The 24,474-nt window shown below is 37.1% G+C and overlaps 1 protein-coding gene across 7 annotated transcripts in view; it reads left to right on the top strand.

The window, feature by feature from the left end:
* Pds5b (PDS5 cohesin associated factor B) overlaps positions 1-24,474 on the top strand; it is a 138,889-nt gene that overhangs the window by 98,432 nt on the left and 15,983 nt on the right. For all 7 annotated transcript variants that reach the window (XR_004109703.1, XM_031338845.1, XM_031338847.1 and 4 more), the window contains 9 exons: positions 5,625-5,748; positions 8,334-8,492; positions 9,387-9,455; positions 11,007-11,143; positions 13,759-13,882; positions 19,323-19,527; positions 21,687-21,801; positions 23,549-23,681; positions 24,007-24,126. Coding sequence is in view for 6 of the 7 variants with exons in the window: in XM_031338845.1 (XP_031194705.1) it covers positions 5,625-5,748; positions 8,334-8,492; positions 9,387-9,455; positions 11,007-11,143; positions 13,759-13,882; positions 19,323-19,527; positions 21,687-21,801; positions 23,549-23,681; positions 24,007-24,126 (1,186 nt within the window). In the remaining variant the exon portion in view is untranslated. The remainder of the gene's footprint in view (positions 1-5,624; positions 5,749-8,333; positions 8,493-9,386; positions 9,456-11,006; positions 11,144-13,758; positions 13,883-19,322; positions 19,528-21,686; positions 21,802-23,548; positions 23,682-24,006; positions 24,127-24,474) is intronic.

The raw sequence follows: 24,474 nt of genomic DNA on the forward strand, positions 1-24,474 counted from the left end.
AAAAAAAAAAAAAAAAAAAAAAAAAAAAAAAGCAAACACCTACCAGAATTTTATAACATTAGTCTGTTTGGTTAGAATAAGAAACATGATTGTTTAGAACCTTTTGTTAACTTTTGAGTTCAGGATGTATATTTTTTAATGGAATGATATTCTTGCTATCCAAATCTGATCAGAGAGCAGAGTGGCTGGACACACGGATTGTGTCTAATTATATACTGTATTGTATGTTTACCTCGATAGGCTATCTCGGTTAAACTGTCTGCACTACCCAACAGAATTTTATTTAATCTAAGTGAGACATCTGACATTCAAACAAGCAAATGGTTCTAGGTCATAGCTAGCAAGAGATGAATCTCTGATTTGAATTTAGATTTAATTATAATATCTATGGAACTATTTCCCTTTAGGCAAAGTTTCTATTTTTTTCCTTATTTCTTTTCCTTATTGAGTTTTGTGGTTAGCAGGCAAGATAACGAGCCTTGTTACACACTTATACACACACACACACACACACACACACACACACACATATATGTATGATATATATGTGTCTCCTTTTATTTCACTTATATTTGCCCCTTCCATAACATATAATCACATTTTTTGTGTGTGTGCATGGAACTCTGGTTGGATATCTTGGCTATTGTGCTTCAGTAACATGGGTTTGCAAATACTTTGAGATACTTAGGATTCTTGCTGGTCTATATCCAGGAGTGGTACAACAGGGTCACTTAGTTTTTTTTAATTTCATTCTGTTTTTTTTTTTTTTTTTTTTTTTTTTTTTTTTTTTTTTTTTTTTTTTTTTTTGAGGAAACTGCTTATTGATTCCTGTAGCAGCCGTTCTAGTCCACATGGCCACATGGCCACCAGCCATGTGTAAGGTTCTATTTCTCAGCTATTCTTGACAGTACTAGTTTCTTGCATTTACTTTTCATTTTTCTGATGGCTAAGGAAGTTGAGCACTTTCCCAAGTGTTTTGTTTGTCTTATTTTGGTAAGTGTCTTCCATTAATTTGTCCATTACTGATTGATTTGGGGTGTGTGGATTTTGGTTTGTTTGGTGTTTTAATTTTGGGATACTTTATAATTTCAAGATACTAATTTCCTGTCAGATACAGAGCTGTTAAATGTTTCTATTCTGAATACTATCACTGTTATTATTTTTGTTGTTGTTGTGCACTAAATTCTGAATTTTGTGCAGTTCCATTTGTTGATTCTTGGGATTATTTCCTGAGCTGTTGATGATGATTTCAGAAAGTCCTGGCCCATGCCTCAATCCCGAAGCTTCCCTCTAGAGATTTCAGAGTCTTACATTAAGGTCTTTGATCCACGTTTGTTCAGAGTGAGACGTTTATTTCCTACATGCTTAGGAAGGACATCCAGTTTTTTCATGCCGTTTGTTGCAGAGGCTGACCCTTTCTCAGTGTATGCTTTTGTCACCATCTAGATTTAGGGTCTGTGCTTGTCTTTTTAAACACTCTGTGATTAAGTTTGGCTCCATGTTTGCTTATCTGAATAGTGGTGCCAGCCTGATTGTAGCTTCTTCCATTTGCTTGGTAAATGACTCACTCTTGAGTCTGTGAGTGTCACTGAAGCATGTTTCTTGGATACAGGAGATAGCTGGATCTTGTTTATTGTGCAGTCAGCTAGTCTATGTCTTTTAACTGAAGAGTTAACAAAATTTGCATTTGGTGAGTGAGAGAGGTTTGCTAATTCCTAGTACTTTTTGTTATTTTTCTAGTTGGTTGGATTATTATGTACTGCTTGCTTTATCTCTTCCCTGCTAATAGTGGTGGTTTTGAGGACTTTCATTTTGAGTATGATAGATTCCTTCCCAGGTCTTCTCTCTTCACTCTCTTCATCTTTTCCTTACATGAAACTGATTTCCTCTGCTCTCTTGATTTTTTTCCTGTGCATGGTGTTCCTCTGGTTTCTTTTTCTTTTCTTTTTCTCTTTCTTTTTTTTCCCCTTTGCAGCGTTATTTTGATTTTTCTTTGGAACATGAACACTTGTCTATTTACCATCAGATAGGAAAAAAAAAAGAATTCCACTCAAGTTTAACCTGGTAAGCCATTGAGTTTATCTATAACCATGTGGGTGAGAGGTTATTTGCAGGAGTTCCAGTGATTCAAAGGCAATTGCTTCACCAAAGCCAGCATGGGAGACAGCTGATAAATGTTACATGTCTGGAGCTTCCTGCCCAACTGGGCAGACTTCCCCACAATGTTCTCTGCTTTCACAGTCCCGTGGAGGGCTCTCAGAAGTGTAAATCTTCAGACTTTATGGAGCTTGGACACTTGATTAGCATCTTGATCTTTATAAGATCCCTAAGTCATAGGAGCCCCCAGTTTTCTTTTCTCTCTGGGAGAAAAGGATTCAGTTCTGGGAAAACTGCAACACTCCAGCTGGGGTGGTAACAGTGTTGCTTTACTTCATGCTGGTTTTGGAATGTCATTATGACATTTAATTTTGAAAGATAACTTTACTGGATCTAAGAATCTGGTTAACAGTAAAATACATGTTTTCCTGACTGTTAAGGATTTTGTGGGGGCAGTCTGGTGAATTCCTATGTGTTTGCTCTTGTGGGTTGGTGTTTGTCTCCATAACAGTAAATAACATTCTTTGTTTTACACTTCTGTGTCTTGACTATGATGTGTTCTCAAGAGTTTCTCTGCTTATGTTGATTTGCCATTATTAATACATCTTTGTGCTGAGATTGGTCATTTTGTTAGATTTGGGACATTTTCTACAATTTTATTGAATAGATTCTTTAGGCCTTTACTTTTTACTGACCTCTCCTGCATGGATTCTTAAGTTTGGCATCTTGACCATATCTCCATGTTCTTGGAAGTTGTAATTAGATTTCACAGTGGGACAAATGGCTGAGGTGCCCATTAACATATCAAAGTGGACCTGGCCCCCAGGTTTTCCTTGCATCCCTCATTCCCTACCTGTTGCAGAGTGACTGTCTTAGATCTCCCTCTACCATGAACTTTCCAGCCCAGGGAGCTAGGCTGCTCTGCCCTGTATAATCCAACCTTTTTGGTTATTGGCCCTTTTTGTACCTTTGGCCTCTTGGTACTGCTGCACCTTTGTTTTGCTCTTTCGCCTCTCCTTTCCCTTCCCTTCTCTTTACATGGTGTAGCTCAGTCTGGTCACGTTCACACTCCACTCTTCAAGATGTCCCTGCCTCTGTTTATTTTCTCCCGCATACCTGTAATAAACTGTCTCTTCCACCATACCTAGGAACCGTCAATGTTCTTTTCCTTTTTATTTATTTTTCCATTCAGTTGTCAGGATCATTTATTTACTTTTTCTCCTTTCAGTGTTTGAATGTAGTGTTTTCCTGTCCTCGTAACCGTCTCTCATGAAGTTCTTGATCTCTGTGGTCTAGTCTAGTATGAATTTTTCTGTTGTGTTTTATTTTTTATTTGATTCCTGAGCTTTTTGTCTTCTATATTTCTAAACCTTTCCTTCCTGCCAAGTTTCCTTTCTGACTTTTCTTCACTTTTCACCTGTGCTGCTGGCTCTTTTCCAGGCTTTGCACTGATTGATTAACTGCATTCATCACCTCCTATCCTCTTTGAAATTATTGATAACTTCTACAAGTAAATTTAGAAGTCTTCTGATCCTTGAATTCAGTGGAGAGATTATGATCTTTTTGAGAACTCTTGTTGGCTTCTTTTTTTATGCTGTGTGTGTGTGTGTGTATTTGTGTGTGTGTGTGTGTGTATTTGTGTGTGTGTGTGTATTTCTGAGTTATGATTGACACATTTGTTTTGGCTCTCTTGTAATCTGGGGATCCACTTAGTGAGCAGCTTTTTCTTGAAGGCTCACTCCCTAAAGAGGACAAAGCAAACTGCTGTTACAGCAACTACACCAAGATAAACAAGATACAGAGAGATTTGAAATGATATGCCATCAGTGATATACGATTGAAAATGGCACAATTGATATAAAATGTGCAGTGGGTTAAAATCATTTAAGCAAACATAGATTAGCAAATGGTTGGGTTTAAGGAAGCATCCAGGAAGGGAGAGATTAGAACAGAAGTAGAGGTAACTAACTGAAAGAAAAAAAGCCAAATGTGATAGTACATGCCTGTCACCATAGACTTGGGAGGCAGAAGTAGGTGGGTTTCTGAGTTTGAAGTTAGTCTGCTCTACCCTAGTAAGGTCCTGGACATCCAGGGTTATATAGGAAAACCCTGCCTGCACAGGTTCAAGCCAGATGGGGGTCCCACCCCTAACCAGGAAGCTATCTGTAATTGATACCTGTTGCAAAGAAAAAATGTTCTTCCAATGGAGACCCACTGGGTCTATTAACTTCACTGTAGGCCTCATGCCCAGGAGAAGTTGGCCAAGACAAAATGAATTCAGTGATAATTTTGTAAATTTTTTTCTTTTATTTTGCTCTCTTTGGGTATTTTTGTCTTATTGATCTTTTGCTTGTGTATTTTGGGTTTTGTTTGTATCTATGTGTGTTTATGTTGTTTGTTCTTTGAAGAGAGAGAAAAAAAACATAAAAATTGGATGGAAAGGACATGATCAAAATACATGATGTAGAAAGAGAAGTAGTGTAGTAACAGTGAAGAGGAAGGCATAAAATACTAATAAACAAAAGGAAAGAAGATTGCTCAATAATGAAAAATAGCATACATGAGAAGTATAAGAAAGGAAATAAGTTAAAAAAGCTAAAATTTTATTTTTAAGAATAATAAACTAAAAGTACAGTAGGAAGGAGGGAAGGAAATACATGTGAAAAAGGGAGAATACATTACCAACAGTAGAAAACTGGGAACAAGTGTGGATAAATGTCAGAAGGGAAAAAATAGAAAGTCAAAAAACCTTTTAAAATATGGAATAAAATATCATTAATGATATAGTAAAATAAGAAACATAGAGGGGAAAATTCTCCCATGTATGTTGGAATGGCTTCTTGTACTACACAATTAAGGGATGTCTGCCAGAGCCATCTTAACTGTAGTCATTTCCCTTTGTGTAGTAGGATTGTCTACGGCACACTTAGTTTGTAGTCTGTGGACTGAGTGGATTATCCCAATTTACTGAGACTGGAGTCTAGTTTTTAGCTTCTTGGTATCTAGTCCCTCTTTTTTGAGATGAATATAGGCTGGGTTGTTTTCTTGAGTAAGGACAACTTATCAGTGACTACACCACTAAAGAAAACGATGCCTCCTCCCTGGCAACCATTTCCTAATCACCTGTAGCTGCTTGGATGGGTAGGGCCTTCTGAGAACCCTCTTTCCCCCATGATGGAATGTTTATCTTGTGTTGGTGGCCATACCTGCTGTGGCTTCGTGGGTGCCATAGACATGTCATGTCAAGAAGACGTTATTTGACAGACTCCTCCATCCTTTCATTTATGTTCCTTTGCCTCTCTTCTGCAGTGCTCACTGAGCCTTGGAGAGGATGATCAAGATGGCCTGTATAAGACTGAGCACTCAGCACTCACTCATTTGACAAGTTATGGATTTCTATATTAACTGTTCTTCTCTACAAACAGAAGTTTCTCTGACCATGGTTGAGACAGTACTAATTTTAGGATCTAAGCATAAATTATTCTTCTTTATTTATTACTTTTCTTTGATTTTTCTTTTTTTTTTAGAGCCTTGCTTCCTGTACTACATCACAAATCCAAAAAAGGACCACCTCGCCAGGCTAAATATGCCATCCATTGTATTCATGCCATATTTTCTAGTAAAGAGACCCAGTTTGCACAGATATTTGAGGTAATGAAAAAAATTGATTTCTTAAAAAATAAATACTGGCTTTGCAGAATGTTGTCATTTGGAGATGTATTATATTGTGTACTGTCGAGATATGAATCAGTAAAATCTGCATCAGTAGTAGTTAAAATAAGAAATCTGGCTTTTCATAGGTTTAAGACTACTTCAGGTTCAGAACTCAAACACTGTGTGATGCTGTTTGACACTGCTGTATGTATTAGGTTTTGGAGATTTTTCTCTGAGTGCTTATGTATATAATCATAGTCAATGATAGTATTACTCTGTCGATTTACAAGTGTGACAGTTTAAAATTTGAGTTCAATTTAGTCCAATTAGTAGTATAAATAAGTTTAGGTTTAGTGGCTAAGCTAACTGCTAATATAAAATGTGTATTTTTAATGTTTTATACTATTTTCTCTACATGACTTTCACCTTGAATAGTCTTTTATTGTAGCCAACTATGAGAATAGTCCCTGCATTATAATTAAGACAAACTACCAGAAAAATCTGTACAATTGGTTATAATACTTATGTCTTTGAATTGAAGTCAAAGCAGTTTGGAGATCACACTAAACCTCTTACTATAAATATTCTGACACTTTATCTCTGAGGTACAGACTTTTATGGCTATTTTATCATAATTTCATGTATTATGTTAAAATATCTAGTAAGTTATACTCTGGATCTTTCAATAGCACTTTATGTGTCAAGTGCTTTATTAGAATTTCTAAGCACTTGGTGGTGTCTATTTTTATTTTTATTTTTAAAGATGATTTTATTAATTAGTAGGATATTTTTGTTTATTGATTGATTTGTTTTAATGATAGTCACTTTGAGAATAATATTGATATAACTTGGTTTTGTAAAGATTTTTGCTGTGTTACTTTTGCCATAATGTGGAAGGCTTGCTGGCTTTCTGAGAAAATACTTGCTAGTGGTTGTTAACTTTTTTGCAGTTGCTAGTATTCCATGTTTTTTTTCAGAAATAATTTTATTAATATATTGTGGGGAATTATCAAGCAATAATAATATTTATGCAACCTTGTTTTTGTTTATAGTGTGACCAGCAGAGTGACACTTAGGTATGAACACACTGGAAGTATTTAGGGAAATGACCAGGAATAGCAAGAGGTCAACTCACCTTGCTTTCAGCAAAAGCTCATATTGCTCTAGTCTGTCAGGAAAGCATAGCCTATGTTATTGTCAAGTTTGTAATAGTTGATGTTCAGTGTTGGAACGTAGAGCCCACATTTGCTTTTTGTGTACGTCTTGCTGTGTGTTTCTACTTAGTGTATGTCTTTGTATGTGTGTTTACATATGTCCTGCTTGTAGAGACAAGAGGTCAACACTGCATGTCATCCTCAGCTGCTTTGCAACATTACTTTTGAAACAGGATCTCTTGCTGAATCTGGAGCTCATTCATTCAGCTAGTCTAGCTGGCCAGTTAACCCCATGGCTCCTTCTGCCTCTGCTTCCTCAGCACTGGAATCACAGATGTATTCAGACCTTTCATTTATGTAGTGTTGAGGGTCCATACTCAGTTTTTATACTTGTGCATTAAGCACTTGTCCACTGAGCCGGTTTCCAAAGCCATCACATGTTTTCACTAAAATGAAGCATTGGTGTTTTAGCTAGGTGCCCTCCTCCCATCCTAGGCAGTTATTTACTTTCCACAGGCACTATGTGTTGTCAGTTAGTAATATACTTTTCCAGAGATACTTTATTTCATACATAAGTATGGATATAAAATGTACATACCTTAATGCTAATGTTGGCATATTTTAGTCATTCTCCTGATTTTCCTATTTTTAAACTTTAACAACATTCTTCAATTATTATTCTAAGGAAGTATGACATTCTTTATTTGTAACAAAGTACTTATTAATAGTTTGGTTTTAAATCATAAGAAAAATAGTCTTGTTATGGAATTTAGTACTTGATGCTATAATTTTTCAAGACACCCAAAATTTAGTTAACCACACATAGGAAAAATTTGTTTTGCTACTGAAAATTCACTTTTGGTATTTCAGTATTCAAAAGGCTTAGGGACACATACTCTTTCTGATTAGTGGTTCTTTGTGTTCCTACTGGAGTCCTGCCCACTGGACCTAAGTTGGATAAGTAGAACTATGGAGAGGCATGGTGCTTACTCTGCCTCAGTGCTGGCGAGTGTGGCCTACCTTTTTTTCATTCCCTCTTCCATGACCAGATCACGCATATCCTCCCTCAACTGCAAAGGAAGCTACAAGGGAGAATCTTGATGCTTAGGAAGCAGGAGCAGAGTGGATATTGATGAGCCCTAGCGGTCTTTGATGTTCATACACATAGTCATAAGCTATATACTATATAATAAGATTTATGCTGAAATGTTTCCTTACCTATTTCTAAAATGTGAGTTGGTCAAAACAGAAAATGCTTAAATTTAATGTCTTATAAATGTTGGTAAACTGTAGTCTACACTTAAACTTGAGTTGCTACTTACACAGAGCCTACACCTCTGTAATGTTTAGAATTCAAAGGTGAAATACATGAGCAGTGTTACTTGTGTGTATAGAGACTTAAATATATATCCTTTGCCTCATTTCCAGCCTTTGCATAAAAGCCTAGATCCAAGCAACCTGGAACATCTTATAACCCCACTGGTCACTATTGGTCATATTGCTCTTCTTGCACCTGATCAATTCGCTGCTCCTCTGAAGTCTTTGGTAGCAACTTTCATTGTGAAGGACCTTCTCATGAATGATCGGGTAAGTTGTACTATTAGACTTGTTATCATAGTGTTTGTTCTACATTTTAGATTAAAGAGAGGTGAAGTGCCTAATAACACTTCCACTTGGTTGCTTTAATTTAAGAGCATTTGATCTGAAGTAGACCCTTTGGGAGTTAGAAAATAACACCCAATGGAGGCCATTTCAGTTTTTATGAAATTAAATTATATAAGGACATGGAATATTGATTAAGTGAAAGACTTTGGAGGAGGAGACATGCTATAGCTTGGGTAGGTCTTATCCTCCTGTTTCAGTCTTTTGAGTAACTTATGCCACAAAGCCTGACTAAGATTTTTTTTTTTAAATATCCTCTTTAGAACTGCATTTCTTGGGGCTGCTGAGATAGCTTAGTGAGTACTTGCTGCATAACATGAAGAGCAGAGTCTGACACAAACACACACAACAGTCAGGTGTGCTGGCATGTACTTACAGTTCCAGAGCTGCCTACATGGACATAGGTAGACCCTGGAGCTTGCTGGCCAGCCAGCCTAATTAAACAGTGCACCTCACATCCGTGGAGGGATGACTCGACACACAAATACGCACACAACTGCACACTCAGTTCTTAGTGCTAGGGTTTTTATCCTTGTCTTTGCTTAGTAGCCTAAAGACTTGAATCATCAACCTTTTAAAAGGGTCTACAAAACAGATTATGTATTATTAAAAAGTCAATCCTAGCCTACACCTGCAAAGGGTATCCAAATGTTACATCAAGGTACCCATGAGACTATTCCTTTCAGGGATATTTAGTAAATGAGGTTAGATGAATCATAAATATTGTCTGTTGTTATTAAGAATTTTGCTTATTCCGTAAATATTAGTTGACCGTGAGAGTTCATGTTTATTATTTTAATGTTTTCACTTTTTGCCTAGCTTCCAGGAAAAAAGACAACTAAGCTTTGGGTTCCAGATGAAGAAGTCTCACCTGAGACAATGGTTAAAGTGAGTAATCTGCATAAATCTGTTTTTCTTAATATACTCACTATATCAAGTAATAGATGTGGGTGGCTTTTAAAGTTGAGTATTTACTTGTATTGTGATACAGCCTTTGGTGTACTGTGAGAGTATAGGGCAATGATGTGCACCCTGGGGCCTTGTGAGCAGCAGAGTGTACCCTAGTTTGAGGGGGAATGACTTGAAAGCTGCTTCTATATTTCTGCTTTGTAGAAATCAGCCTTTTAATGGCAAATGAATGTTGGTCTTCTCCTGGATGTTCTCTTGTCTAGTAATAATGCTAATCCAGGCTTTAAAATGATCTTTTCCTTGAAATTATATTAAAATGTTTTTGTTCTTTTTTTTTTTTAAGACAGGGTTTTTCTGTGTGTGTATGTGTGTGTGTGTATATATATATATATATATATATATATATATATATATATATACACATATATATATATATTCATTCATTCCCTGGCTGTCCTGGAACTCACTCTGTAGACCAGGTTGGCCTCAAACTCAGAAATCTGCCTGCCTCTACCTCCCAAGTGCTAGGATTAAAAGTGTGTGCCACCACTGCCCAGCTAAAATTTTTTTTAATACTTCTTGAATTTGGGTCTCTATGTAAGGAATTACTTGTCACTGTCATTGATTTGTTACAGTCATGTGATATGTATTTGCCAATATTTGAAGATTAAGAGCAAATATCTAAATGTTGACTTTTTTTTCTTAGAATTTCTTACTACTTTCTGGGCTCCCACACTGTCTACCCTACTTTCTTTCTATTTATATGTATTTCATTATACTCCATATCTTGAATTATGTTTGCATATTGTTACAGCCTCAGATTCCAATGTGCCTGCACACCTGTAGAATAGCCCTTCCTTTACTTACAGTGGTTACATCACTGAATGATACTGGTTGCATTTGGGTCTCAGCATTAGTCTTATGTCAGAGGCAGCACTAGATGATATGACAGGCCATTTAGACTGAGTGTTTGCTCACCTGGTTCTCAGTAAAAGTATCTTTGAAACTACTGAGTGCCAGCACTCTTCAAGTACAGTTATTATTGCCTTTTTTAAAAAAGCTGAGATGAATCAAAAAACAAAACCATAAAGAGTTATATCAAAGGCTGTAATGAGTATTGAAGTACTCACATGCTTTATCATCATAAAATCTACAAAAATGATGTCCATTCTTAGAAAAGGTCGACTATCATTTGCAGTTGGGAACTTTTTCTGGTTATGGAAGTTAGCATGATTCTAATTCTAGGTCCTAAAGGATGGGGTGCATGCTTTGGAAACTTTAAAGTTAAGCAACAAAATAACTCATCTTTAGTAAATAGGGTTTTGGTTTTGTTCTGTTTTGTTTACCTCATTCCTGGAGGTTGAAACAGCTCTAACTTAAAATGCTGTGTTTTCTTCCTATAAATAAAAAGGAATAATAATATATTTTGTCGTTTCTTAAGATGCATTCACATTTTTCTAGTTTTTAAGGTTGATGTGGAAATTCTTTAAACATAACAATGTTATTTTGGTCAACTTGTCTTTTAAATAGATTCAGGCTATTAAAATGATGGTTCGATGGCTACTTGGAATGAAGAATAATCACAGTAAATCAGGAACTTCCACCCTCAGATTACTAACAACGATACTGCATAGTGATGGGGATTTGACAGAACAAGGGAAAATTAGGTATGTAGTTACTGTTTCCAGATGGTTGGACTGTATAGTATTTGACTCCTGTTATATGTTAGAATTTCTTTTTAAAAAGACAGTAAGCACTAGTTTGTAGGTATACATGTGTGTTTATTGTAATATGGTTTTACATGGTGGTTATGACAAAATGTCAATCATTTGTCTGACACCTCTGCCATCTAGACACTCCCAAGTATTTTATATGATAGATTGTAGTTCTTTGTCACACTTTGTGTATAATGGTTAGGGGGGAGTTTTTTTTTTTTTTTTTTTTTTTTTTTTTTTTTTTTTTTTTTTTTTAATCCTGAGACAGGTTTTCTCTGTGTAGCCCTGGCTGTCCTGGAACTCACTCTGTAGACCAGGCTGGCCTTGCACGTAGAAATCCGCCTGCCTCTGCCTCCCAAATGCTGGGATTAAAGGCGTGTGCCACCACTGCCCGCTTACTGTTTGAAGGTCTTGCTAATGTCTCAAGGCAAAGAACAAATTGTTGAATCTGTTTTTAGAATATAGTAAACACACAGTTTTTATTTATATGATGAAACATTATTTAGTGTTTCCAGTTCATCCATAAGTCTAAATCTATGGATTCAACTACTTACAGATCTAAAATAAGCTGGAAAGTAATTATTTTTTCTGTACTGAGAATGCATAGGCTTTCCCTTTCCTGCACCATGTAGCATAGCTACTGTTAGCATTATAATCTAGAACTGGATGAAGATGTGTGGGGAAATTGTTCATAATCCATGTAAAAATGATGTCATTTTTCTGTGAGAGACTGAAGCATTGGTTTTGTTATGAGTTAACTGACTTACTATGATTGAAACTATGAGTTAGATCCTGAAACTACATACTCCAGGCAGATTCAAACCCTGGCTCCGAGAGCTTTCTAGTTAGGTGACCTTCACCAAGTTATTTCTGCTTCTCAGTGTCTCACATTCCTATGTGTTTTGGTATACCCCTGTGGTATAGCTAAAATGTTAGGATATTTGAGGTATTCACGGCATTACGTAGCACATAGAAATGTGGATGATAGTAGGGATTATTTTTATCAGCATTAGATGAAATGAACATCTGTTCTCCAATGCTGTTTAGAGGCACTTTTTAGAAATCTAAAATTTCTAAAAGAGACTAACTTTTAAGGCATCTAGGTACTTTAATGAGAACAGCAGACAGTGAGTGTCAGAGGCTCTCCACCTTTCCATCTTCATCATCTTCTTCCAGCTCCCTCTCCCCATCACCCTTTCCACTTTGATAGTGCTGGCCATCAAGGCTAGGACTTTGTATGCTAGGTAAATGCTATTAACATTAAAAATATAAATGCTATTAACACTGAGCCACTACCCACCCCCAGTCTATTCTTCTTGAATGTTTTATTCATAGTGTCCCCTGTGCTGAGAATTTAACAGCACATATTTAAGTGAAATAATAAAAATAAAACTTAGTAACTTATGCCTTCTATAGACACAATTCATGTGCTTAACCATTTTTAGTCTAATTTGTTGTTTTCCCTCAATAATTTAGACATGTCCATGTTTAAGAGTTATGTGTAATAATGATACTTTGATTTAAAATTCATATTGTATTTGAGATAAATTTGTACTGGTCATATCAGCCTGGCAGAGTAAAATCTTTACCATTAATACATTTGCCTCAATTTACTAATTAGTTTGGTTTTGTATGAATTAAATTAATTATTCCTGATTACACTTTCGAAGTTGAGAACATTGGCAGGTTGAAAGAAGACTACAGACATTCAAATGCACATCTACCGATTATCAGCTGCTTTTTGTGTATACCTATGGTAGTAATTTAGCTACTACACCTGCTTTCATTATTCTTCTTTTATGTTTACTACAGTAGTTGTGGTAGACAAATTAGCAAATAAAGACATTAATTGCTGATCTGTGAGTAAGCATCACATACTCAAAAATCTATACTTGAAAATTAATAGGCAAATCAACATATAAAGAGATGTCTTGGCTGGGTAGTGGTGGCTCATGTCTTTAATCCCAGCACTTGGGAGGCAGAGGCAGGTGCATTTCTGAGTTCAAGGCCAGCCTGGTCTACAGAGTGAGTTCCAGGACAGCCAGGGCTATACAAAGAAACCCTGTCTTGAAAAATAAACAAACAAACAAAAAAAGAGGTGTCTTCTATCCCCGCCTAAGTTAGTATGTGTAGGATGAGAAAATTGATTGAATGGCTTTAGCGGTAGCAAACACCACCATATTTAAGAGAAATTGGCATTGGTTGGGTTTTGTAAGAGCTCTGTGCTGTGTGTAGGGTGATTGTCTTACTGCTGTGTCCTCATATGGCTGAAAGTACAAACAAACTCCATCCCGACTAAGCCTCTATATAAATCCACTAATCCCATTCCTCAGGGCTCTGCTTGCTTGACCTCATCACCTTCCAGAAAACTCTCCCTTGTAATAAGCTCTTGGCTTAGGATTTCAGAGTATGCAATTTTAGGAGATGAAAAATGTTCACCATAGGGCTTTCTGCTTTCTTCTTATAGAGGCTTATTTTAAGCATTGGCTGTACGAAGTTAGGAATATGTTCTTTTTTTCTCCAGACAGGTTGAAGTCTTACCTACCTTGTTTCTGCTTCTGTCTTAGTAAACCAGATATGTCACGCCTGAGACTTGCTGCTGGGAGTGCTATTGTGAAGCTGGCACAGGAGCCCTGTTACCACGAGATCATTACATTGGAGCAGTACCAGCTGTGCGCACTAGCCATCAATGTAAGGACAGTGGCCTGTAGGGATACTGTCATGTGTTCTTGGGCCTTGAGGAAGAAAGTTGCTACAACAGCATCAAATCCTTGAATGTGTGTTTTCTTTCATAAGAAACACTTCAGAGTTCTAAAATTGGCATACTAACACAGTATATGTGACTAAGTCATTGTGCTAGTCTGTAAACTTCCTAAAAACACTTAATGAACCTTGGGCTGGCTGAACAACCATTGCTCCGCAAGGAGATGCAGGACACTTGCTTAAGACTCCAGTCACAAACTTGCCATCAACTGGTCAATGCACAGCCTTGTTTTCTGTCTGTATGCTTAAGAACACCTTGTTTACATGTACAGCTCTTTGATTAACACTAACCTCATAGTCCATGGCAGTAGTACTCATTTCTCAGTGAGCCTTTACTATAGCACATGCATTTTCTTTGTAAGGCTTGTGGTGTGGTCTTGTGCTTATCACTTGTTGGGAGCCGTTTAAATGTCATGCACCAATAAGAGCACTGTGTAAAGTAGACCAAGGAGATGAAGGCCAAACTTCTCTCTGGGGTTGAGCACAACAGGCTCCTTCTGTGCTTCATGCCCATGCATCTATTTGCTAATGGCTGTGTCATTTCTGCAGGTATTGATTTTGGAATTACAAATAAATGGGCAGGCGAATTCCTAAATATGGAATCTGAATGAGAAGAACAACTGTTCACAAAATTTTATAAAGTTATGTTCTTGGGATTGTATTTTTTAAGACATAGGATAGACAGTTTCAAGGTAGAAGTATTCAAAATAAACATTTTAAAATAAATCTTTTAAAAGTGAAAATGCATAAACACGTATCAGTAACTCTAAAGGCATTACTTAAGCTTGCCTCCTTGCGCATTTTTCTGAGTCTCCCTGTGGTGTGCAGTAACTGTCTTCCTGCTGCACTCCTCTGGAACTCTCACTCTGACTGTTGGAAGATCTTGTTTGTTGTGGGATACATTTCCTTAACCACAGTTCTCATCATGTTAGTCTCCTGGCAAAACACATTTAAGAACTTAAGAACTCATATGTGTTTGAAAGAAAAATAACCTATTTTATAACCCGATAGTTGAGCTCCTCTGTTGTTTGGATTTAAACACACATTTTAACATCTGTTTAATAGAGTACCTTTACAGCAGCAGTTCTCAATCTGTGGGTCACGACCTTCTTGGGTCAAACAACCCTTTCACAGGGATCATGGAAAACACAGATATTTACATTATGATTCATAACAGTGGCTACAAAGTAGCAATGCAAATAATTTTATGATTGACAGTCACCACATTAGGAACTGTATTAAAGGGTCAGAGCATTAGGAAATGTTGAGAACCACTGCTTTACAGTCGTCACCTTCAATTTGGTGAAACTAAACACTTTTATTTACTTATCCTCTGTTTTGTTGCCTCTGGTTTTTGTCTCTTCCTCCCGTCTGCACAGATCTGCATTTAACCCTGTTTGGCCAATAAGAGTTGAGGTGCGACCTTTCCCACAAGATGAGCTCTGGTTTTCTTAGCTGGATGCAGTCCCTCTATTATTTTAATTCCCTCCAGATTCCGTTTTTATACCTCTGCTACGTACAACTCTCACTGTTTGTTTCTGTACACGAGGCTTGTTTCTGTTCTTAAGTTGAGGCTCTTTAAAAGTAGAATTGTATATTTGAGCAAACATCAAGTGTGGCCGGGCAGTGGTGGCGCATGCCTTTAATCCCAGCACTTGGGAGGCAGACAGGCGGATTTCTGAGTTCGAGGCCAGCCTGGTCTACAGAGTGAGTTCCAGGACAGCCAGAGCTATACAGAGAAACCCTGTTTCGAAAAACCAAAAACCAACCAAACAAACAAAAAAAGCCAAAAAACCAAAACAAACTATCAAGTGTGAAGGTGTAGAGATTAAATAATATAACAGCACATTTGATACTTGCTTAGGTATTTAGAATTTGAAATTCTGTTCATGAAATATGTACTTGGTGTTATTATGAGCTATATACTATTCTGTATTCTAGAAATACAAAGCACAATAAGTCATGGTTGCATTCCCTGAAAGCTAGCAACATCTTAGAATAGAAAATACATATAAGTACTGATAATTCAATGAGGTGCACAGAGTAACTCAACTACTTCTGAGCTGCTACATGAATTTTTAAGGATAGTTTGTGCTCAGAAGGTCTTGATCTAGTGAAGACAAAAATCAAGTTCATAGGAATGAACTCAGCTCTGACTGAGTTGGTCTAAAAACTTTGTAATTTTTTTCTTATATTTAGCTAATTATTTTTATAGCCATAGCCATGAGTGTATCAAGTGTTTGCCTTCATGAGAGCTTCTTTTTGGTAAAACTATATTGCTATTCCTTAATTAACATTTTTATGTTAGGGTACTCATCTCCTTAAGCTTGTGAAAACCTCCTAATTGAAACTTTTGGAACATCCCATACATTCACAGTGTGGCTTTTCTGTAGTTAATTGTTAGCTCCTTGTCTGTGAGGTGATAGCTTTCCATCACTATTAACTGAAGATTCTTGATTTTGAAGTGATTCAACAAGTTAGCTTTATAACAAGTTTGCATTGGGCTTTTAAATGCTGAGCTGTTAACAGGACAAAACTGTTGATAAGGGTGTGTCTTAGGAATGTATATAGGAACGTGGGAGGATGGGATGTCTGGGTTGGATAATGTTTAAAGAATGATCTATTCACTGATGAGTATCTTTATAATAAGTTGACTTTAGTATGAGGTTTTTAATTGGCCTTTTTATAGTAAATTGGTTATTTTAATGACATGTATACAATTCTCATTAATACTGATAAAAGGTAATTTTATTGATTGTCAATAGGACTGATTTTCTCTGGACACTTGAATAATTTCTTTTTTTTAAAAAAATACTTTTTTTTAAGATTTATTTTATTTATTTTATGTGTGTAAGTACACTGTAGCTGTACAGATGGCCATGAGCTATCATGTGTGTGGCTGCTAGGACTTGAACTCAGGACCTCTACTGGCCCCGCTCACTCTAGCCCCGCTAGCTCTGGTGTAATTCACTGTAGCTGTCTTCAGACTCACCAGAAGAGGACATCAGATCTCATTATGGGTGGTTGTGAGCCACCATGTGGTTGCTGGGATCTGAACTCAGGACCTCCGGAAGAGCAGTCGGTGCCCTTAGCCACTGAGCCATCTCGCCAGCCCCTGGATAATTTCTTAAAAGTAGTAGGAATACTTTAGTTGAAATTGAGTGAAAGGGAATATATATGATAAGAGCTTAAAAGATGGGCATATGACATATCCCTGCCCCTGACTACATTAGCCAGGCATGGTAGTACATGTCCATAATCTCAGCATTGAGGAGGCTAAGGTGGTAGAATAATGTGACCCTGGAAACAAAGAACAAAAACCAAGTCTTGGGCCTGGCAAGATGGCTCACCCATCAAGAGTACTGGCTGCTCTTCTAGGAGTCCCACATTTGGTTCCCAGCAGCCACATGGTGGTTCACAACTGTCTGTACCTCCAGTTCCAGGGGATCTTAACTCCCTCTTTTAGCCTCCATGGACACAAGTACCTTCATGGTACACATTACATATCTTCATGCAAAATATACATATATATAAAAACAAAACTTTTAAAGAACAAAAACCAGGAAACACCCAAGTGCTAGGGGTAGAGCCCCGTTAATGTAGACCTCTTGTCTAACAATGTTTAGGTTGCTAGGTCCATCCCTATGTTACAGAAAAGAAAGTAAAGATAAGTGCAAGACATATATACAACTTAGACTTTGAAGAAAAACCAACAGTCATTACAGATAGAAGAAATGATGTATTTAAAGTTGCTGTAAGATAACACACAGGTTGAGAGAGTATAGTCATGAAGGTGTTTGTATGTCAGGGAGATGGATTGCAGATGTTTCCTTTAGCTTAGAAAAAATTCTGCTCCACTGTGTACTGGTTACTGTGCTAGTCTAGAGATGAGGGTGCATAAAGACATGTTCTTAACTTTGAGGAACCAGCAAATGAATCAGGCAGACATCTAAACCACTTTCCATCTGTGTTAACGATATGCAATGTGCTCAGAGCTTAGGCTAGTTCAGGACACAGATTGCATGCTGCTTTGGAATACATAGGTGAACTGCCCTAAAGAACATGGAGGAGTTTGCTAGAGAAGTTGTTTGGGTAAAGCATGTCATAAGGTAATCAGGCACAGGGTAACAAGTCACTTGCTTTCCTTCCTCAATTAAAAAAGTAATTTGAGTTTTCTGGAAATGATTAGATACTTTTACCTCAACAGTTAAACATTCTAATCTGAATAGTTCTTTAAAAGTGATTAAAAACTAGCTGGGCAGTGGTAGCGCATGCCTTTAATCCCAGCACTTGGGAGGCAGAGGCAGGCAAATTTCCAAGTTCAAGGCCAGCCTGTTCTACAGAGTGAGATTCAGGGCAGCCAGGGCTATACAGAGAAACCCTGTCTCGAAAAAACAATAAACAAACAAATAAAAAGTGATAAAAACTAAAATGCATTCATTGGATAGGTTTTATTTATTTATTTATTTATTTATTTATTTATTTATTTACATCCCAAATGCTTCCCCCCTCACAGAGTCCCTCCCCTCATCCTCCTTCCCTTCTCCTTTGAGAGGGTGCCCCCCTATTTACCCCCCTCCCCCCCCCTCCGCCAACCCTGTTGCATCAAGTCTCTGGAGGACTAAGAGCAGCACTGAGGCAGGACAAAGCAGCCCTCTGTTACATGTATCCCCAGAGCCTTGACCCAGCCTGTGTATTGGATATATTTGTTTTTGTTTGGTTTTAATTTATTTATTTTGTATAAGTAGACTGTAGCTGTCTTCAGACATACCAGAAGACGGTGTCAGATCTCATTACAGATGGTTGTGAGCCACCATGGGGTTGCTGGGATTTGAACTCAGGACTTCTTGAACAACAGTCAGTGCTTTTAACCGCTGAGCCATATCTCCAGCCCCTTGGACAGGTTTTAAAGAACATCTTTCTACTAAATGAAAAGCTACCAATGAGACCATGTTCCTACTGTAACCAATGAGATCATGTTCCCATCATATTCTGTTTATGTTTGGAGATTCTGGGGATCACCCCACCACTTTGGCTGAGGGCCCAGTGCTGTGCTGAGCATATGCCCAGCCCCTTACTTTATTAGTATTATTTTAATCTCACTCAGGTTGGGAGTGATATACAGTTTGTTCTGTTTTAAGAGTCGGGAGCAGTATACTAGTTTCATCTATATTAACAGTATCTTTAATGTTGTCTAACACACATAACTGGTAGTTACTGGGTCCAGTTCAATACTCCCACCTTGAGGTGGAGTTGCAGCCTCTGTTCTGAAAACTGATTCAGAGGTTGTAGATCAATTTTGTTATAGCTGAAGGTATACCTTCTTACTCCAATGTGGGTGATACCTGGAATAATTTTATCTTTACAGGATGAGTGCTATCAAGTCAGGCAAGTGTTTGCTCAGAAACTTCACAAAGGCCTTTCCCGCTTACGGCTTCCACTTGAGTACATGGCCATCTGTGCTCTTTGTGCCAAAGACCCTGTGAAAGAGAGAAGAGCTCATGCTAGACAATGCCTGGTGAAGAACATCACTGTGAGGAGGGAGTACCTGAAACAGCATGCAGCTGTTAGTGGTGAGTGCGTGGTTGGTGAAAAATGTATCATATCTACTGTCAGTTGCAGTCTTATAGAGTAAAACATACTACTGTTGCCGGGCAGTGGTGATGCACACCTTTAATCCCAGCATTTGGGAGGCAGAGGCAGGCAGATCTCAGTTCGAGGCCAGCCTGGTCTACAGAGTGAGTTCCAGGACAGCCAGGGCTACACAGAGAAACCCTGTCTCGAAAACAACAACAAAAAAACATACTACTGTCACTTATTACTGCATACACTTCTTTAAAAAGTCAGCATCTTTCAATAGCTGCTTTTCACTTCCTGTATTTAAAAAAATATATAAAGACATGAGTATATTTGAGTCTCGTTATCTTTTGTAAATGGCTAAATGAACAGAGAAAATCTGACATTTGAGGTGTCTGGAAAACAGATTTGCTTATTTATTTGTATTATGTCTGCACTGTCATGGGTCTCAGTTGTGGCTAACAGTCATGTCAGTTGTAGATGCTGTTTTCCCTTGCTCCCTCTGCCTCCCAAGGCAGTTGGTATGTTGCTTCACTTCTGTGTCTATCACCTACCCAGTCATCCAAGTTGGATCAGAAGCATTCTTTCTGCATGTTTCCCTCTCTTCAGCACCAAATCCCATTAGACCTTCTTCCAGATGTCATGGATATCTGCTGCTCCTAGCTGTTCTTGAGTTAGATTATCAAAGATACTCTTTAATTCCCACTATGTTGTGATGCCCTGCTTCTGTCCCTCCCTTCTTGCTCCCACTGTACCACACTGCTGTATGCTGCCCTTTGGGAACAGACCAGGCTGTTCCTCCCTTCCATCTTGGTTGAAATACATGTAGACTCTCAGTGCTTGTAGGTGACATTGAAACACTGAATGATTTCGTATTTTAAGCTCAGCTCATGTTTAAATTCTCCACTGAGTACATACCTGTGGTTTGTATGTAGGCTTACTTGCAGTTTTGCACAGCTTGTTCTTTTCCATTTTGTTCTCAGCTCTGCAAATTACTTTCTCTTCTAGACTGAGCTGGGAAATATAGAGTACCACATTGAGTCATTTAAGATACATGTTTAGCATCACTTGGCCACTGTGACCCTCTTTCCCTTTTTCCTCACCTTGGAAAAAGTGAAGCCTATGTAGTCACATCCTACCTCTACAGCTTACTGGCTGTGTTTGGCCAAGTTACTTAATCCATGCCTTAGCTTGCTTGTTTGTAAAATTGCTATAATTATACTCACTTCTTGTGGTTGCTACATCAGTTGGAAAATGGGGTGTATAAAGCACCTGACATATAATGAATGGCCCACAGAAGTCATCAATAATACTAGCTATTCTTATTTTTGGTACTTTCTCCATAGCATTCATCTCTTTATACTCTAGTGGGTGCCTTACATGATCACATATATTTTTATATTACATAGATACAGAGTAGTAAGCACTCTATAAGTATTTGACATAATTTAACTTAAATATCACTGTAATTGGAAATTGCTGGGTTTTTTCTTTCATGCTTGCTCCTTCTTAACCATTTACACAGAAACTGTTCAAAGACAAGCTGGTGCTTCTTGGCATACCTTATGCTCCTGGTTGAACATCTGACTAAAATGGAAATAGGAGACCAAATCCAAGTCTTTTTGTATACTGTTTCCCAAATATAGTTTGCATGCCTTTCTGACCTGTGCCATTCAATTTGCTATTCTGGTCAACAGATTAAAAATACTTGGATTTAAACTGAAAAGTTATTTGTTATTAGCACTGTTGGAGGAGCTGACAGAACTCCAGAGGAGCAGAAGTAACTCTGTTCTTTTGACCATTATTTCTGTTCTTATGCATATTCTGAGCACTTGTGAGAGAACATCAAGACAAAGTCCTTACAACATAAGAAAGAATAGACGTTACATCTCAGTCTTGAATAGTATGTGTGGATCACTCTTTCCATGTGCATTTGAAAACTACATGTTTGCCCTTGCTGATCAGTACCTAGTGTGCTAACTAGGCACTTTAAACTGCTTACCATGTCTCTCAGCACAGAATGTTTGAATGTGTTCAGCCATGTTGTGGTAAATCACTGGGATGTAGGAAATATATAAAGAGCATGTGATTTGATCTTTCTAACCTGGATGTTTTTGTTTGCTTTTTGCCTTTTGTTTTTGTTTTTGTTTTTCAGAAAAATTATTGTCTCTTCTACCAGAGTATGTTGTTCCATATACAATTCACCTTTTGGCACATGACCCAGATTATGTCAAAGTACAGGATATTGAACAACTTAAAGATGTGAAAGAGTAAGACTTTTTTTTCATCCCATTTTCCTATTTTCTGAAAATTGTTTTTACTTCCTTACTGCTGATAATGAGATATTAATTTTAGTTTTAATTATAGTTGTGTGTTTCAAGGTTCTTTTTTAGTCTCTGGTCCGTCTTTGTTTTTCATCTCTGTACATTGCATTTCTTACCCAATTTCCAAAATGTGACATAAACTATTAAACTTTAGTTCTGTTTCTCTCTAGCTATGGCATTAACTTTCTTACTGAAGCAATCCACTCAAACTTTCTCTTCAGATCTCATCTTTTATTTTCCACTGAAATTGTAGGTTTTCATGTGAGGTGACTTGGTAATGTCCTCACCCAGGTAGTAAGTGAATGTTTCTTTGCAATGACTGTCTTTGTAAAATGAAAGAAGAATGTCATCATAATGGGCCACACTCACAACAAGGGAAGTAGTCTTAGTTATAACTTCATTGCTGTTCTCTAATTAAAGGTTATTGTCTGTGTAGAAACAGAGTAGGGAATATCATAGTATTGAGAGTTATTTTGAAATCAGCATAATTCCTAAAATAAACTTGAGCCTCAGGTCCTACTTTTATTGTTATAAAAGGTAACTATTATGATTTTGAGTCAGTTAATTTAGTATACTGTTGATATACTAGTAAAAGATTTTGATGATTGGTTTCTTGATTCATGGAAATATATTTATTTGAAATCTTGCAGGAAAATAAAAATTTAACTTACCATTAGCTTAATTACTATGGCAAGGGGAAAATCTAGTATCTCTCTCTTTTATTTGCCATAATATCTATTATTAAAATACTATCTCTAAAAATAAATTCTATGTTAGAGTGGTTATCAGTAATGAAAAACTCTGGCTGCTTTTCTTTATCTGAGAGCATGTACTTGAGAGTTTTGCCTTTCTTGATTGCCCTGATTTTTTCATTCTATGGAGCACAGCCTGAGCCATTGCATTTTCTTCTAGAATAGTATCTTACTTGATATTTCTTTTTCCTATTATTTTCCCTTTTCTCTATCAACTGTAATTCCATTCCTTTCTTACAGGAGAGAGGTTATTTAAGACTTTTTCTCAGTAAGGGAAGACAGTGTGTATGGGTGTCAACCATGCTTTTCTTTTCTTTTTTTTTTTTAAAGATTTATTTATTATTATGAATAAGTACACTGTAGCTGTCTTCAGATGCACCAGAAGAGGGTGTCAGATCTCATTACAGGTGGTTGTGAGCCACCATATCGTTTCTGGGATTTGAACTCATGACCTTCGGGAGAGCAGTCAGTGCTCTTACCCACTGATCCATCTCACCAGCCCCAGCCATGCTTTTCTTTCTCATTTGTTAACTGTTCCTAACCTCTGGCTCAGGCGCTGTGTTCTTTAGAAGATGTCCTCTCAGGACTTGAGTTACCTCCTTGTATTATGGCCAGTCTTTCTTTACTGTCATAGAATGTAGTTAAAATTGTTTTGTTCTTTCCATCTGTGTTTCTTTTAACCTTTCTCATGCAGAAATTTGCTGAAATCTGAGCTTATCTCTGCATTGTTGACCTGTTGTAGTGTGTATGTGTAACATATTGTAGTGTGTATGTGTAACATGGGCTTTCCCTGCTGTTTCATTTTGATATGTAGCTGCTTCTATTAAACTTTTTCCTCTTCTTGAATTATAATCTAGGTTCATTATATTAGTATTGAGAATCATTCTATCAGTATTTAACAAAAGATTTTCTTGGTATTTTCTTTGTTCTTGTGTTCTTAGATGCCTTTGGTTTGTTCTGGAGATATTGATGGCTAAAAATGAAAACAACAGCCATGCATTTATCAGAAAGATGGTAGAAAATATTAAACAGACAAAAGATGCTCAAGGACCAGATGATACAAAAATGAATGAAGTATGTAATTCATGAAAGTAATCCTGATGTTATGCTGGTTTAAATATTTTAAGTATAGAATATATAACTTCTTTCATGTTTATAAACATTTTTTATTAGATAATTGGGATTGCTAGTGCAGAATTATTATACCAAAACTAGTGTTAATTTAGTAATAATTCTAATACTGAATCATACTGATCTTTTTGCACTAATATAAGCTACAATATTTATCTAGAAGTTTTCTTTCATTAGTTTATTGTTAGTCTAAATACATGTTCTAGAATTACACCTGAGTCTAAGATGCTAGTCTTAATAACTAACTAAAAAAAAAATGCCATTGCAGAAATTGTACACTGTGTGTGATGTCGCCATGAACATCATCATGTCAAAGAGTACCACATACAGTCTGGAGTCTCCCAAAGACCCAGTGTTGCCAGCTCGGTTTTTCACCCAACCTGACAAGGTAATTACTGTTGAATTTGTGGGAGTTGGCATGGTGTATATGCTCAGCACAAAGCTGTGGGAAAAAAAAAGATCAGTAGTAAGAGCTGCTGGGGTATCAGGGAAAGGTTCCAGGCTCAGAATTGTGACTGTGGACCACATGTGACCAGAGTAGAGTCTCGGAGGGTTAGATACTAGTTAGGAAGAGCCAGAGTTTCAATGTCTAAAGGTATACTAAGAGCACAGGCAAAAGTTTACCAGAACATTTTGAGTTAATAGTCTTTGATTCAAAATGGGAATTGGAATGCTGATTTTATATATATATATATGTATATGTATGAACATATATACATACATATATACATATACA

This window comes from Mastomys coucha, unplaced genomic scaffold (assembly GCF_008632895.1).
Source record: "Mastomys coucha isolate ucsf_1 unplaced genomic scaffold, UCSF_Mcou_1 pScaffold22, whole genome shotgun sequence".
NCBI lineage: Eukaryota > Metazoa > Chordata > Mammalia > Rodentia > Muridae > Mastomys > Mastomys coucha.